Source organism: Acomys russatus, chromosome 3 (assembly GCF_903995435.1).
Source record: "Acomys russatus chromosome 3, mAcoRus1.1, whole genome shotgun sequence".
Lineage (NCBI taxonomy): Eukaryota > Metazoa > Chordata > Mammalia > Rodentia > Muridae > Acomys > Acomys russatus.
The window spans coordinates 42,960,053-42,977,974 of NC_067139.1; the positions used below are offsets into that span (position 1 = coordinate 42,960,053).

At 45.2% G+C, this 17,922-nt stretch overlaps 1 protein-coding gene across 3 annotated transcripts in view; it reads left to right on the forward strand.

Annotated features, from left to right (window-relative positions):
* The window catches only part of Flnb (filamin B), a 130,815-nt gene that overhangs the window by 47,065 nt on the left and 65,828 nt on the right, over window positions 1-17,922 (forward strand). For all 3 annotated transcript variants that reach the window (XM_051172872.1, XM_051172880.1, XM_051172889.1), the window contains exons 3-8: window positions 1,248-1,345; window positions 3,136-3,283; window positions 13,895-14,013; window positions 14,479-14,556; window positions 15,882-16,044; window positions 16,708-16,905. In XM_051172872.1, coding sequence (XP_051028829.1) covers window positions 1,248-1,345; window positions 3,136-3,283; window positions 13,895-14,013; window positions 14,479-14,556; window positions 15,882-16,044; window positions 16,708-16,905 — 804 coding nt within the window. The remainder of the gene's footprint in view (window positions 1-1,247; window positions 1,346-3,135; window positions 3,284-13,894; window positions 14,014-14,478; window positions 14,557-15,881; window positions 16,045-16,707; window positions 16,906-17,922) is intronic.

A 17,922-nucleotide genomic window follows, 5' to 3' on the forward strand; every position in this document is an offset into this window, starting at 1 on the left:
GTCCACCAGACTCCAGGAGTGTGTCTTCCCACATTGGTGCCTTGTTTCCTGTCGGCTTAAAGAAAACATGTGGCTCTCTTCAGTGGCTTGGCAGGGGAGTCTAAAGCCTTCTGCCCAATGGAAAGTGACCATTGTTATTAACTACCAGCTTGACTATATATGGCCTTCTCTGCCCCTTTCTCTCGTATTGCTGTGGATTAGCAGTTGGTGTGGGTCCAGGCAGAGCCTTTTCCACCCTGGATGGGCTCTTTTCTAAGTGGTTGAGTGGACACCAAGATGTAATTATCCTCACTAGAGGGCTCAGATTGATGGGTAGAGTTTGTTGGCCCATGCTCAGTAGAAAAACTAGAACCAGTGTTTATAGCCACTCCCCAAATTATTTTTATAAAAGAACCCTTTACTTTAATAATTGCATTTTTTTCCTATTTTCTGAGTGTTCTACAAGAGCTGGGGACACTAACACTGAACAAGACAGTATAGCCTCAGCATGCTCAAAGCAGAATTCACTAATGTCAGGTAGAAAGGGGGTGGGGGCTTCATCAAAGCTTCATTCCTCCTTGAAAGCCTATAAACTTGAATATTCCAGAAATAACTCAAAGTCTAGCAAACGGACTGTCGAGCTGGCTCAAGGGTAAATGGCCTTGTCATCAAGTCTCAATGACCTGAGTTCAATCCCTGGTACCCACAAGGAGGAAACTGACTCCTGGGCACCGTGTTATGTGCCTGCGTCCATTCATTCACTCACGCATGCATACAGATAAATAAATGTAATTTTCACCTGTCTTTTTCAAGACATGCCTTCCCTGTGTGGCCCTGGCTGTCCTGGAACTCATTATGTAGACCAGGCTAGCCTCGTACTCACAGATCTGCTTGCTGGCATGCTCCTTAGCTGTCATACCTTTTGCCCCTCAGGTGTATAGTTCGTTAAGCTGCTGTCAGAAATGGCTGAGTTAGGGCACCTGAGAGATGGCTCAGCCAGTTGAGAGTACTGATAACTCTTTCAGAGGTCCTGAGTTCAACTCCCAGCAACCACGTGGTGGCTCACAACCATCTGTAATGCAATCTGATTCCCTCTTCTGGTGTGCATGAAAAACAGAGCGTTCATGTACATAAAATAAATAAATCTTTAAAAAAGGGGGGGGGGGGATTGCTGAGTTAAAAGACTAAATGGTTTGGTTACCAGTGCATGTCTTCTTTAATCTCTTTGTCAACTAGTGCTAAAAGCACTTTTCATATGTTGTGAACAGGTCTGTGCCCAGACTGGGAATCCTGGGACCCACGGAAGCCGGTGGATAACGCCCGAGAAGCCATGCAGCAGGCGGACGACTGGCTGGGTGTCCCACAGGTATACACAAGCATGGCATGACCCAGGACACTGCTTCCACCCACTGACTTGTTGCCGGAAGTCTGGATTCTTTTCTGGGTCAAACCACAGTCTGACCTTGTTGGCAGTCAGCCTTTAAAGAGCCTTGCCTCTGGCACTCTCCCACCGTGTCAGCGAATCCATAATGATAGGTTCTTGTGGATTTAGAAGCTTATAGATCATTCAGAAATCTGCACGTCACAACCTGGCAATTCCTTCCCCTCCCCTTTCCTCCCTTAACACTTATCTTGTCTCTTTTTCTCACCTTCTATGTTCTTTCTTACTAAATAGTCCAGGCTGGCCTTGAACTCCTGATTTCCCATCTCAGCCTCTAGAGTGCTGAGAGTTCAGGTGCATACCACTACGTTTTTTCTTTTTCTTTTTTTTTTTTTTTTTTTTTTTTTTTTTTTTTTTTTTGTTGTTGTTGTTGTTGTTGTTGTTGTTCCAGAGCTTTTGAAGGCTTTGAACCCCAATCAGAAAGCATGGTCTTTAACTAAAGTGGACTCATAAGGAGCTACCAGTATTTGACCGTTTTTAAACATATATAAAAGTAATTTCAATCTGGTATTTAGAACTTTTTTTAAAAAATGATAAAAGCCCCGTTAGTGGAGATTGGGTCGGAGTTTCCATCCTCCGATCTGTCACCCTCAGGAAATGCCACGTTACATTGCTCATCCCCCTTTCAATCTGACGCCACCTCGTTGTGATGTTCTGTGATCTTGGGCACTATAAAATTATTATAGGAGTTCCTGGAGAGAGACATAGGGAATCGGTGCATATTTTACTTTTAATGGGCTATTTTGTAGACAACTGTTCAAAACCTCAGTGGCTGTTTTGTTCTTCGCCGCTAACCACCGCAGTGTTTCTGGCGAATTCTCTCATCCCTTCATTGCATCTGGTTGGTGTGGCTCATGATTGCAGCTCCTTCTGCTCTGAGGAGGTGTGACACGCCACCGTGCATCCTCACTGGGGACAGGGAGGACCTTGCCTGTTAGGATGAGGTAAGATAGCGAATCAGGGGTGCTGATAGCTTCAGGCTGGTTCCCTGTCCAACCTGGACCCAACGTAGCTCCTAAGCACAGTGTCAGGAGAACCCCTCTCCCCCGGCTCAGTATTTTATTTTTATTTTCAGAGGCCAGAGTGGAGTTACAGGCTCTTGTGAGCTGCTGGGAAACGATCCTCTGTACAACTGGTATCCACTCCTCAAAACTGAGCCATCTGTCTAGGTCTTAAAGGTTCCTAACATATTAAGACCATGTGCCGAATATGTTGTCTTGCTTGGCTTTTGAGCCAGGACCTCACTATGAATCTCAGGCTAACCCCAAACTTGCTATCTTCCTGCTCAGCCTCCGGAATGCGGAAGCCATAGGCGTGCACTACCTTTCTCTTTGGTTTTCTTCGTTAATTGTTATTAGCACAGAGATGTGTACACAGTAGATGGGCAGAAGAAGAGGCCTGATTGTGTGCTTCAAAGACATTTCCAGCACCTTATTGGGGTACATGTTTCTTTTCCCTCCTGTACCTTTTCCCCTTTCTAGAACACTGGACCAAGCAGTGAATAGGAAGTCTTGGGCAGGCCATAAATCTCTAGAAATTACATACAGATTTTTGGGAGACGGTCTCCCACGTTACAAAGGAGTCAGCAACCTGTGTATGTTCAGACACTGGTCTTATGCTTTTAACGTGATGCCATGTGTTTCATTTTATTTGTAGCATTTGGTTTAAGAGAGCTTTCAGTGTCATAGCGGTCACCTACCATGTTGTCATTCTAGGTCATCACCCCTGAGGAGATTATTCACCCGGATGTGGACGAGCACTCCGTGATGACCTACCTGTCTCAGTTCCCCAAAGCCAAGCTCAAGCCAGGCGCTCCCCTTAAACCCAAACTCAACCCAAAGAAAGCCAGGGCCTATGGCAGAGGTAAGTGCTGGCCTCGTTGGACCTGACGTGTGTTCTCGGGTGTTAGCACTGCGAGGGATGGCCTCAGGATCAGGAGGCTGAGGAGATGGTGCTGTCAGTAAGGGCTTCTTGTGCAAGCATGAGGGCCTGAGTCTGGATCCCCAGCCCCCACTTAAAACCCAGGTGCAGCGGCACACCTCCAGTGTTTTCTCGAGACAGTGAAAGACTGTTTCAAGACACAATGGGGTAAGGTTTAATCTGTCAAGATAACCCGAGTCTCCTTTGTAAAGTGAGCGAGCAAGCGAGTGTGCGTGCACACGCGTGCGTACATTTTTATTATGACCACCTTATTCTGTCTTGTGAATCTGAGGCTTTCCTGTAGTACAGTCTATTGAATTTGCTGCTTTTGTAGCCTTAGGAAATCTGGTGCTTTCACTTAAAAACCACAGCCTAGTCCACAGTGGCTGGGATGGGTGGGTCTTGCCCCAGGTCACTAGTCAGGGGTGGGGGTGGGGCGAGAGCCTCAGCGGTACCGCCCATTCACCTCTCCTGCCAGGCAGAATCCACTTCAGGTTTCCAGATGTGGTGGGAGCTGTTGTTGATCCCTGGCAGACACTTCCTTGCTGAAACATCCTGTTTATGACTCTCACTGCTAGATGCTCAGCACCTGTGGCTGGCTGGTGAGAGCCATTTCGGGCCTCCGGTCTGTTGGGCTCAGCACGCCGGTTTTTTTCTTTAAAGGAGAATAGTTGACAGCTGAATGTGGTAGCGTATGTTCCCTTGTACGTCTCTGCTTTGGGAGGCTGAAGCTGGAGACTCTCGGGTTCAAGACTGACCAGAACACCAGCGAACAAACCAAAGTGGTAAAACAGTGACGACATGGCTTTGAGTTTGATTTCTGGTAAGATTAGTGCAGCCGTCTCCCTTTCTTATAAAGAAGACAAGAAGTGCGTTTTATTTATTAATTGGAGTGACACTGACATTCACGCTTTGGTGCACACCCACTTGTCAGTTAGTAAGGGGTGCACAACTTTGAAGGGCCTCTCTTCCTGTTGCCCGTTGGCATCTCCAGTTGCTCTCTCTGAGCCATAACCCAAGGTGATCAGTGCTGTGAGGAACCTAAAGATGCTTTCTTAATGCAAAAAAAGCTACAGGTAGCTATATGACTCTCATGTCAACATACTGACCGAGGCATAAAGTGCTTGTTTGTAATGTAACCTTATCACTGGCTCGCTGGTTTCCTCACTGTTACTGTGAGACGGTTTCCTTCCATAGTGCTATCTTCCAGAAAATGACTGCGCACTGTAGTTCAGGAATGTGGCTGGTTGTTCCCATTTCCTTCTTTTTAAGTGTTATGAATGCTGGGGAAAAAAAAACAAGCCATTTTCGTCTCATATTTGTTTGTGCGTAGGTTGTTTTTACATTTTCTCTTCATCGTGATAACTGTTCAGAGAACGTCCCGGGCGTTAAGCACACCCACAAGTCATAGGACTATCACCATCACTGTTCCTCTTCGGAGCGTTTTCAACTTTCCGCAATAAAACACCAGGCTGACTAAACAAGCTCTCCCCTCTCTTCCTCCCCTTTCTCCTGGCACCCTCTCTTCTTGACGTGTCTGAATTTGTGTGAGTATCTCACAGAAGTGGAATGGTGCACTGGGTGATTTTTCCCATCCAGACTACCTCCCTTAGCATAATGTTTTTAGAATCTTTTTTTTTTTTACGTTATCACACATATCACCTTCTTCTTTGTCCTCCTCTTCCTCCTCCTCCTCCTCCTCCTCCTCCTCTTCCTCCTCCTCCTCATCTCTGGGTGTCCTGGAACTTGCTCTGTAAACCAGGCTGGCCTCAAACTCAGAGATCTAATTGCCTCTGCCACCACCTGGCTCTTCCTTCCTTTTCTATGGGTGAGTGATATTCTGTTATTGTGCGAGCTTTATTTGGTTTATTCATTTGTTTACTTACAGGCATATGTGTTGTCCCACCTTTTAGCTATTGTGAACAATGCCACCGACTACTGGGATCTTTTGACTATAAACCTAGACATGAAATTTGCTGGTTCATATTGTGAGTCTATGCTTAACTTTTCTCCTTTTAAAACAGGAAGGCAATGTAGTCACTTTGGGTGATGGGGCCACAACACAAGGCAACATAAGAAGGGCGGTGAGACACAACCTTCTTTCTTGGTGAGGTGAAAGTCAGGCCAGTTGTGCTGCATTACTTACTATGTTTCCGTTGCTCTGACTAGGAATGGAGAATACTCTATGCGGTTTAGTTTCTAAAAGGGTTCAGAGGTTTGTTTCATCCTGTGTTTGTTGAATAGATTCCTGTTGAGGCCAGTTAGCACTTGCAGATCCATCCGCTGAGCTCTGAGTTGCCGTGTGTGAATGGGGTGAGAGGGCTTGTGGTCTTTGTGTGGGGCTCCCATGTGGGGTTAGTGTCCACTAGCTGAGCAGAATCCTCCTCCAAACCCTATTCTGTATGAAGCACTTACAACAGAGCCTTGTGGAACCCTCAGGCTGAGTGATTAGAGGGGCTGGCTCCATGAGGTGAGCATGCTCTGTGGAGGTTTATGGAGTGTGGGGATGTGGCTCAGATTCTGACCAGCCCTGCTTAGCCAGGGGACGTTACACTAACTTAACCGAGCCATTGACAAGATGTGGGATAAGTTGTTTCTCGCACTGCCGGACATGGAGGAGGTGCCTGTAAATGTTGTAGGTGTGTGTTTAAATCATGCTGTTAGTGACCTAATCATTATGTAAGCAAAAGAAGAGCATAGAAAATAAAACCTGAAACTCCATTTTCCAGCTGCTAGTCCCTTCCTTTCCTTCCAAGTCTGAGGCTTTTATTTCAAATAGGGTGTGTGGTGGTGGTGGTGGTGGTGGGGTCATACTGAGATACCCTTGTGAAAGCTAAGAAAAATGTTCTTTCACTGATCCATATCCCGGCCAACACAAGGCAGAACACTCTTTCAAGACAGTGCGTGCTCCATGTTGAGCCAAACACCAAAGGAAAGCTATGCCCTCCTCATATATCAGCAAAAGGAAATGTGGAGCCAAGACTTTGACTAGTCTAGTTTTAAGGTGACAATGATGTCAGCAGAGGCTGGGCAAGACACGGTATGGGTGCTCCTCTTCTGGCTGCTAAAGGTAGAACTAAAGTTCCTACCATAACCCATTAGAAATGGGAGGTCTCTCTCTGTGTAACAGAGAAGCTCTGTCTTGAAACAAAACACAAAAAACAAACAAATAACAAAAAATAGTGGGCTATGAACAAGGCAAAAACACTCGACAGAAAGGGCATGTTTAGATACACTTCGAAAACTAAAGACAATGAAAGATGTTTGTTTTGTGACAGAAACTTCTGTAAATCCAGGACTGTCTGGATCCGTTTGCTGTCACCCCCAGTACTGAGATTACAAGCATCTACTACCACACCTGACTAAGATTGGAAGTTTAAGCACATGTGAGACAGCTGAAAGCTATTCAGAAAGAAATACCAGAATGTCAGGTTTCTCTGACCTTGGGGGTCAGAAGGAAGTGGCACTGCATTTTGCAAGTGGTTTTTTTTTTTTTTTTTTTTAAATTGTCAACTAGAATCCTTTTTATCCAGGGGAAGTCCCTATACTTTCAGACAAAGGAAATGCAAAAGAATTTGTCACCAGAAGTCTATCCTGAAAGGATGGCCTTTTAAAGGAAATATACAAAAGAAGAAATCTTGAAATAACAGGAAGAAAAATAAGCAAAATTAGGTCTTATCTACAGGGGACAATGACAGCTCAACCAGATAACCAGCTTGAGGCTGTAAACATTCAGAGAATTGAATTTGTAAAATTGTCCAGTTCCAGCGCACCCCTAGATGCAGGTGATTTCACTAGAGAATTCTACCAAACACTTAGGGAAGGATTAAAACAGATTTTCATGTTCTTAAAAATAAGGAAGGGATGAGGACACTTGCTGTTCTGTTTGCTTCCTGCTGCTAGGATGGCCTAGTGACTAGAGGCAGCTTTCAGGGAGGGGGGGAGGGAGGGAGGGAGGGAGGGGTTACTTCAGCGTATATTTTACAGTTCATTTCCAGGGAAGCTTGAATAGGAGCTCAAGCAGATCCTGGAGGCAGGAGCTGATGCGGAGGCCATGGAGGGGTGCTGCTCACTGCCTTGCTCACCATGGCTTGCTCAGCCGGCTTTCTTGTAGAACTCAGGACCACCTGCCCAGGGGCGTCACCACCCACAGTGGGCTGGGTCCTTGAACATCAGTCATTAGTGAACATATCACAGAGGCCTGTCCGGAGGAGGCCCTTCCTCAGTTGAGGGTCCCTTTCCCCATGTGACTATAGATTGTGTGTGTCTCAAAAAGTATTAGATGGGCTGGAGAGATGGCTCAGAGGTTAAGAGCACCGGCTGCTCTTCCAGAGGTCCTGTGTTCAACTCCCAGCAACCACATGGTAGCTCATGACCATCTATTATGTGATCGGATGCACTTTTCTGGCCTGCAGGTGTACATGCAGACAGAGCACTCATACACCTAATAATAAATAAATAAATCTTTTTTTTTTTTATATATATAAAGCCAAAGTGAAATACCATCCATGGTTTTACTTTGTCTATTAAAAAAAAAAAGCCAAAGTGGAAGTAATGCCATATACATTTGGGCAATAATATAAAATGAATCATACATTATAACTAAATGGGCTTTCTTTTAGCAACATAAGGCTGGTCCGCTATTAGAAAACTTGTCAGCACAATCAACCAGACTATAATAACAGGTTAGTGAATTAAAAAACAAAAATAACAACAACAAAAATGCATGGTCGTACTGATGATAAAAAAAAGCAACTGAAAAAATTCAACAGTAAATCCGCGATAAGATTCAGAAAAGGGGAAGGACAGACTTCCTCAAGTTAACGGAGAGTAACTGCCACAGACACTCTAATGACATCTTAGTAGCGGAGGCTGCTGGGTTCTAAGATCTGGACACAGGCGGGTGGCTGCTGCGGCACCATAAGGGGGCGTTGAATAGTGATGTTAGGCAGGAAGCAGAGGACGGTAGCAAAGTCCGAAACAAAACTGTCCACTTGCGGATGATGTGCTGGTCTGCACTAACCATCTCAAGCAATTAAAAATGAGAAAAGCCGGTGTGGTGGCATGCGCCGTTGATCCCATGCCAAGGCACGTTATATGGTAAGGCCATCCTGAGAGAAGGAGAGGGACAGGGACAGAGACACAGATAGAGACAGAGAGAGACACAGAGGGAATGAGAAAGAATATGAATGAATAATAGATCTTTGAGTAAATTAGGTTCAGCAAGTGACCAGGCACAAAAGTGACATGCCAGAATCTGTTATAGTTTTACATGGTAGAATACACACGTGGATCCTGAAATTTAAGATAGCACACCATGTACAGTCATATAGAAAGAAAAGAAAATTGGGGTGAGTGTGATAAAACACACATATGATTTGTAATCTAAAAACTATGAAAAAAGGCTTGAGTAAGTGGGCAGGCTGAAACAAAGATGCTGGTTCTTCCTAAATTGACACCATTTCTATTGAAATTTTGGCAATGAACTCAGCAGCAGACGCTTGCCTAGACGTGCGGGGTTAATTCCTCCGTAGCACCATAAAGCAAACAAACAAAAATGTTCTAGGTGTCCATGAAATTCTTCTAAGTGTATATCAAAAGAAGAGAGGTCAGGGGACTATAGTAGTTGGAAGGGTTTTGAAAGAAGTGTAACAGAGGAATCAGTCTATGGTATTTGAACTGTTCTTTCAGATCAATACTGCCATTGGTGGAGGATCCTAGCACAAGAGGCAGGTGGATCTCTGAGTCCAAGGCCAGCTTGGTTTATGCTATGAATTCCAACCAAACAAAAAAATTATTCCTAAGGGGCTGGTGAGGGCTCAGTGGTTAAAAACAGTGGCCACTCTTCCAGAGGACTGGGGTTTGATTCCCAGTGCCCACAAGATGGCTAACACTGGAATGTTCCAGGGGATCCAGTGCCACCTTCTGTTCTCCATGGGTACCAGACACACATGTGCTACACAGACGTACAGATAAAGCATGCAGATACAGAAAATAAAATAATGTTTAAAAAGAGAATCATACCTAACACAAAAATTAGCTCAAACAGAATCACTTAAATATACAATGTGCAACTAAAACACTTTTTAAAAAAGATTTATTTATTTTATTTATTGCATATGAGTGCTTTATCTGCAGAAGAGGGTGTCAGATTACATTATAGATGGTTGTAAGCCACCATGTAGTTGCTGGGAATTGAACTCAGGACCTCTGGAAGAGCAGGCAGCGCTCTTAACCACTGCGCCATCTCTCCAGCCCCGCAACTAAAACACTTAAGGGAGGGGAAAAAAAAAAAAAAAAAAGAATTTGGTCTCTAGGGTTAGGGAAAGAAAGACCTATTAGATTTTTTTCCCCCCCTCAAGACAGGGTTTCTCTGTGTAGCCTTGGCTGACCTAGACTCACTTTGTAGACCAGGCTGGCCTCAAACTTACAGAGATCTGCCTGCCTCTGCCTCCTGAGTGCTGGGAATAAAGGTGTGTGCCACCACGCCCAGCCCAGAATTATTAGATTTGACACCAAAAACACAAAAGGAAAAAAATGACATCTTTTGCTTCATCAGAATTAACAACAATGACACAAACAAACAAACTTCAAGTCTTCAAAAAGAAAAAAAAAATCTATGTCTCAAAAGGCTGTGCGTGATAATAAAAAGAAGCCTTGCCTGGCCCCCACATGGCTGGGGTAAATGTACAGTGGTCCAGACTCTGTTGTTCTAATTTTAATGCATGTGTTGCCATAGTGAGCAAAGAGCCTGTGTCCTCAATTTAAGACAACAGCAACAATAAAGCCTATCACTGAACGTGCACATTCTGTGCAAGCCAGCAGCTGCGCTCACTGGCACATGTCTGTCTCAGCACCTCTCCTACTTCGACTCCCCATGTTAGTTTCTGCACACCAAGCTGAGTGGGCTCTCCCACTGACTGCTTTTCCAGTTCTCTGTGAATGGTGGCTGAGTGGCTCACAACCCGTTCATCTTGGAGCTGTCTGCCTGGTGTTGGCAGAGGAGCTGCAGGTGAAAACCTCAGTCTCTAATCAGCCTTAGACACCGGCTAGAAGCAGTGGGTCCTGGATGTTTACAATTTCTGACTTACTTGGTTCCAGATCAGAGATTCTTGTGACCTGCCTGGGCTAGGCAGTTGCACAGAGCTCAGAGAATACTCATGTGTCCTGATAATATTACAGAGTGAAAAGAGGTCTATGTCATGAGCTTCCGGGGATCCTGAGAACTGGAGTGGGCCACCCTCCTTGGCAAGAACTGAGAAGCTTCTGGCTTCTCAGCCTGCCTTTCTGCCTGTGACCATCCTGAGATTCTCACCAAAAAGTTTATCAACCCAGGAAATTCCAGGAGAGTTGGGAGCCCTGTGTCGTGAACTGATCATTTCCCACACGGGGACACTTGGACATTGCTAGGCGATCTTAGGGGCCCGGGGTGAGGGGACCAGGTTGGGAGGAGGATGTAGATACAGAACATTATACTTGATTTATTCTTGAATTCTCACAAAATCCATATCTGAGTGTTGATAGCAGCTTTGGAAATGACAGACAACTGGAGGCAGCCCAGAAACCCCTCAGTGGAGAGTAGGAAAACCGTTGCATAGCATAGAACATTACTCACCAGTGAAAAAGCAGCAGCCTGGGTGAGGAGACAGGGTTCCCAGTGAGAAGGACCACTGTCATAAAGGTGCGTAATACACGATTCCATTTACGTAACACTTCTGAAATGGCCAAATTACAGAGATGGAGAACAGATGAGTGGTTGTCAGGATAAGACGAGGGTGGAGTGCAAGGGAAGTGGGTGGGACTCCCACGAGGGTGGCAGGAGGGATCCTTGTGGTTAGAACTCTGTGTATTATGACCATACAATTTTTAGTGCTCTGGTTGTGATATCGTAATATCACTTTGCCCTATTGCTACTACTCAGGGACCCGGGTAAGCATTTTGTATGCTTCCTAAGTATAATAGTTGATTTCTGTTTTTATTTTTATCTATGTGCTTCTGTGGGTATTGTGCATATGAGTGCAGGTGCCTGCAGTGGCCAGAAGAGGACATTGGATCCCCTGGAACTGGGGCTATAGATGGTCGTGAACCATCTGGTGTGGGTGCTGGGGAAGTTGAAATCGGGTCCTCTAGAAGAACAGGAAGTGCTCTTAACCTTGGAGCCATCTCTCCAGTCCGTTGATTGTGCAAATTAGTAGACGCAGGGTAATATTACATGTGTATATGAATTGTGCATTAATCAAACCCAACACAGCTCTTTTTATCCAGCCAAACCCCTCCTTCCCAGTCCCAAGAAAGTACTTTCTACATTCAGGTTGACTTACCAGCTTCTACTTTTGAAAAAGGACACACAGCAGCTACCTTTCTGTTTCTGGCTTATTTTGCTTTGCATTATATTATCCATGTTTGCCTGTTTTTATGGCAGATGGTGGGGTTTAATTTTTCTTTATAAGTGGATATTATCCTGTTGTGTCTATATACCACATTTTATATTTCTATCTATTGATGGGCACCTAGGTGGAATCTGTAGCTTAGCTATTATGAATAGTGACAGAATTAACATGTGAAAAGCAGCTATCTCCAAGGTGTGCTGGTGAAAGAGTATCATTTCTTTTTCTTTTTTAAGATTTATTTATTATTTATATAGTATTCTGCCCACATGTGGGCCCGTCCGCCACAAGAAGGCACCAGATCTCATTATAGATGGTTGTGAGCCACCATGTGGTTGCTGGGAATTGAACTCAGGATCTTTGGAAGAGCAGCCAGTGCTCTTTACCTCTGAGCCATCTCTCCAGCTCAAGAGTATCATTTCTTATACCTGTCTGTGTGAGAGTCTCTCTAATTTGTTCAGTTATCTTCTTTTTTAATTTAAATTTTATATAGATTCTTTGTGAGTTTCACATTATCCGTTCCAGTCCCACTCATCTCCCCATTCCCTCATAGTCACCCTTGGCCCTTGTAACCTGTTTCCCAAAATAAAACACAAGCAAACAAACAAACAACAAAACAAAGCATAGAAAACATCATGGAAACTGGAGTATGTCACAGTGTGTCCCACAGTGTATCTATCTATCCCTCTGTCCAGACATCTTCATTTTCAAATGTTCATTACAATGAGTCATTGGTCTGGTTCGAGATCTCTGGCCTCTGTGACATCATCAATATTGGCTCCTCACTGGGACTCCTCCTGGTTATCCTGTTGTTGCCCTGTGTCATGGAGATCCTGTGGCTTTGGATCAGCAGGACTGGCCCTTTCAATTGTCTTTTTTTTTTTTTTTTTTTAATTTCTTCAAGAAATATACAGAGTAATAGGTTTGTCCCTCCTTGAATTCCCCTCCCCTGCTCTTTCTTTCTTTCTTTTTCTTTCTTTCTTTCTTTCTTTCTTTCTTTCTTTCTTTCTTTCTTTCTTTCTTTCTTTCTTTCTTTCTTTCTTTCTTTCTTTCTTTCTCTTTCTTTCTTACAGGATCTCATGAGCCCAGGCTGGTTTCAGACTTGCCATGTAGCCTGGTGATACTAGGGATCAAGTCCAGGGCTTTGTGCAAGCGGTCTACTAGCCAAACCTCAGCCCCGCCCTGCCCTTCCCTCCCTCCTCCCTCCCCCTCCTTTCTCTGTCTGTCTGTCTGTCTGTCTGTCTGTCTGTCTGTCTCTCTCTCTCTCTGGCATCTTCACACATGTAAATCATCATTCTTTGCTCCTTACCCCCTCCACCGCCCTGCCCTTTCTCCTCTCTCCTGCCTGGTCTTGCCACAAGGCCTGGTGCCTGAGGAAGGCAGAAGGGGTCTTCGGATCCCTTGAAACTGAGTTAAATGGTTGTTAACCAGCAAAGTGGGTGCTGAGAGTGGAACCCAGGTCCTCTGCCACAGTAGCAAGGACTCTTAGCAGCTGAGCCCGCTCTCCAGCTCCTCAGGTGACTTTTTGATTGATACCTAGCTTCTGCATATTGGAGAAAACACACACCATCTGTCCGTCTTTACCCCTACTGCCCTTTTTGTTGCCTTCTGAAGACTCTTTTCTCCACAAGGTCCTGTTTCTACTTTCATACCATCTCTATATATATAAAGTCTGAATTCCACATGTGAGAGTACATAGGGGGGTTTATCTTTGAGTCTAGCTACTGTTGCTTAGCTACCTTAACATTAAAAGTCTAATTGCAAATAATAGCTAAATACAGTTTGTTTGCTGGTTTTTTGTTTGTTTGATTTGTTTGTTTGTTTAAAGAAAGATGCAACTTCCTTCTCCCTCACGTCCTCTCAAAGGAGCTGCTAGCTGCCACTTGTGTGCACTGTCACTATCATGTGGACCACTATCTGAAACTCCTGAATATTTTAGAATTGAGTATTAATTTGATAACTTGAAGAAAATTAAGAGTTTGGGCCTATCTGATTATTCCTGCCATGGCAGTTTATCCCTGTTTCCCACATGGGATCTATAGGGTTGACTCCCACCTCTCAGTTCATTGGAGAAGAGAGACAGACAGACAGACAGACAGACAGAGTGGGTAATGGTTCATGTGAGGGCGTAGCCCAACTCAAAATTTACTGTGTAAACTCATGACAGGAGTCGAACCCACTGGAAACATGGTGAAGCAGCCAGCCAAATTCACTGTAGATACCATCAGCGCCGGGCAAGGAGATGTGATGGTGTTTGTTGAGGACCCAGAAGGAAACAAAGAAGAGGTAGGTGTGCCGAAGGCTGCTGCCTCCCTCTGCGGTTGTTGGACCAGAGACTGCACCTTCAGGTCCTCATATGGCCCAACCAAAATGTTGCCAAAGGGATCCTGATGTGTGCCACGGCTAAAGTAGCTTGTCCAAGAGCTGAGCCTTGAGGGTAACCCGCAACGATTCACAAGAACACAGCCTTTAATAAAGTCAACGCTGCTTCGGCTGAGGCGGGCCTGAGGTGTCCTGATTTTCCTCTACTGAAGCGTATTTTTTCCTTAGGTCCAGATCTCATTCCTGTCACAACATGATCAGAACTTCCAAGTAGGAGCAGGGTTTCTGCCCAACTTCCTGCTTTATTTTTGGATCCTAAGGCCTCCTCTGGCATGTCTTAAGCTTGTAATACTCACCAAATAATTAGGTGATCAAGTGAATCTGCTTGATGTTTTCTCTGCCTTAACTGATGATCATCTTCTCTTCTAGGCACAGGTGACACCTGACAGTGACAAGAACAAGACATACTCTGTGGAGTATCTGCCCAAAGTCACCGGGCTGCACAAAGTAAGATAAGGCAGATGGCCCCTAGCATGGTCTCTGGTCCTTGGGCCTGTGTTGTTATATGTTAAAGAAAGAGATCGTAGGTGGAGGAATGGTCTTGGTGGCAGTGTTTGTGCACTTCCTGGGTGTGGAACGCAGGCTCTCTCACATGCTAGGCAAAAAGCTATGGGTGACTCAGATCAACTTTAGTTACTAGATGACTCGTGCTCACTTGGGGAAAAAATGTAGAATCTCTATGAATCAGACTTGACATTAGCAAGTTATTTGTAATGTCCTTGCCCTTTGCTTGTTTGTTTGTTTTGGTTTTTCGAGACAGGGTTTCTCTGTGTAGCCTTGGTTGTCATGGACTCACTTCGTAGACTAGACTGCCCTCAAACTCCCAGAGATCCGCCTCCCTCTGCCTCCTTGAGTGCTGGGATTACAGGCGTGCGCCACCACATCCTAATTCCGCATGAGTCCTTAAAGATCGAAGCTGTCTGTTGTAGAGTATATAGCTACTGTAGTGACTGAACTGTGGCCTCTGCCCTGAGTGCTTCCTTACTCAGTACCCTGTGAGATGGTCTTGAGCCCCGAGGATACCCAAGTCTGCCTCACTAACAGCAGCAAAGACTACACCCAGCGATGGAGGAGTGCCAGGAGCCCAGCTCCCAGGCCCTTCACCTCAGCATCATATCAAGCTCTATTTGAGACCATTTGCAGGATAGTTCCATAGGGCAAGAGCTAAGAGAGCCTGGGCTACAGCAAATGGATACCCAAGGAATGTGTCTAACACTCAAAGGAAGCCTTTGGCACACAAAGCCAATCCTCCTGTATCACGCCCACACTTTAAAGGAAGCCCATGCCTACTTACCTAAGGATAAGTGGCTGTTCCTTCCCTGTTAGAAAGGCTAAGTGCTCTGCGAGATGTGCTGGAGTAATGGTGGCACAGAAGTCACGGCCAACCAACGACTGGTCTAACTTGAGGCCCGTGCCACAAGAAGGAACCCATGTCTAACACTGCCTGGATGGCCTGAAACCAGAGGTTGGGGAGCTCAGAGACCTGGGATAGAACCAAACACAACTGGGAAAGTGGGGAGCAGAGAGGAGAGGCCAAGCGCAGCCGACATGAGCACTTTCAGTTTACGACAGGATGTCCTGGGCATAGCCATATGCCTGATGGGTCCAGATGTGGATGTAGCTCTGGCCACTTTCCCTGATTTTAAGGCTCCTGCTTCTAGCCACCTTTGGGTGTACAGTGTCAAGAAAGGTGAAGAGAGGATTGTGCGTGAGGTTGGAAGGTGTTCTTGCTAGCCACGGAGAAGCTGTTATATCTCTCTTGTTACTCGTAGGTCATAGTCCTCTTTGCAGGACAGCACATTTCTAAGAGCCCATTTGAAGTGAACGTTGACAAAGCCCAAGGAGATGCCAGCAAAGTCACTGCGAAGGGCCCAGGCTTGGAAACTACAGGGAACATTGCCAATAAGCCCACCTATTTTGACATCTACACAGCTGGTAATGTGTCACTCTTGCGTGGATTTGACTTCTTGCAGGGTCTAAAGCGGAATCCTCCGGAGGGCTTGGGCACCCAAACTTTGGTCTTTTAAATTGACCAAACAACTTTTTCTCATGAGTTAGTTGTGTTTTCAAGTATCTTCACTCCTGTTCCTGATTGAGAAGTAATGGATTTCTGTACAGATTTCAGTCTGCACTAAATCTTACCAATCATATGCTAGGCCAGATTTTATGAGAGACTGAGGGAAGTGGGCCACATAGATAAGAAACGTGGATTATTGATTTCTTTTTCTTTGTTTCTTTTTTTGTGGGGACGGGAGGGTATGGTTTTTTGAGACAGGGTCTCTCTGTGTAGCGCTGGCTATCCCTGAACTCACTCTGTAGACCAAGCTAGCCTCCTCGAACTCAGAGATCTGCTTGCCTCTGCTTCCTGAATGCTGAGATTAAAAGCCTGCACCACTACCTGGCAGCTTTCTTTTCAATTAAAAAAAAAAAAAAAAAAAAACAACTTTTTTTTTTTTTAAAGGAAATGAAAAAAATGTGAAAAAGATGACAGTTGGTCCAGCCCTGCCTGAGTGACTCTTCTGTTTGCACTGTGCGCTGGTTGGCAGTACGCTTTCTAAAGAGGACGCTGTGCTCATGGAATGGCCAATCTTTTCACAGGAGCTGGCGTGGGTGACATTGGCGTTGAGGTGGAGGATCCCCAGGGCAAGAACTCTGTGGAGCTGCTGGTGGAAGACAGGGGAAACCAGGTGTACAGATGTGTCTACAAGCCAGTGCAGCCTGGGCCTCACGTGGTCAAAGTCTTCTTTGCTGGAGATGCCATTCCCAAGAGTCCCTTTGGTGTCCAGATTGGGGAAGGTAAGTGCCCTAGCCAACTATACCTGGCATGGAGACTGAGAAACTGGGCTCTCTCCGTGCTCTTTCTGCCAGGACCCCTTCAACAGTACTGTGTCTTTAAGATATTAGTGCTAACACAACTTGTGTTCCTCTGCTGCCCTTCCTCTGAAACGATCACCTTAATAGATGAGGAAATTACCTGGCTCATGGCCATGATCACTTGGCCCAGTTTTTCTTGGGTTGTTGGTGGTGCTGCATTTCTATGGTGGGCACTTGTGGTAAAGGAGCTGCTTCCCACATGGGAGCCAGAAGCCAAGGAGACGGGGAAGGGGCGAGGATCTCACCCGTCCATTACAAGACAAGCTTCCAGTGACCTGACTTCCTTCCACTAGCTCCCACCTTATCAACACTTGTGCCTTTGGGGAGCATTTTAAGTCCAGTCTGTACCACAGATTGAATTTCTCTAATCTGAAAACTGGATTGCTTTAAAGTTTTTAGTTAGACTATTTCTGGTTAGATTTTCAGATTAGGGAAGCTTAATCAATAAAGTCTGCAAACATTTTTTTTTTTTTTTTAGTTTATACTTTCTAAAAATTTAATTAATTTACTCAGATTACAACTCAATTGTTATCCATCCCATCACTTGTATCCTCCCGTTTTTCCCTCCCTCCCGCTTTCACCCTATTCCCCTCCCCTAGGTCTATGAGCAAATATTTTTTTTAAAGTATATCTGAGACGGGCTGGAGATAAAGCTCAACAATGAAGAGCTCCTCCTGAGCTTCCAGAAGATCTGCATTCAATTCCCAGAACCCACAGCAGTGGCTCTTTACCACCCAGAACCTCCAGCTCCAGGGGTTCTGATGCCCTCTTCTGACCTCCATGGGTACCTGTAGGCATATGGTACACACACAGACCACAGACACACACCACACCACACCACACCACACCACAACAACACCTTTAAAACAGTATAGCAAAATCTTTTTGTTCAAGTCCTTCGGATAAGGGATATCGAATCTGTGTGCAGAGACCCATGGA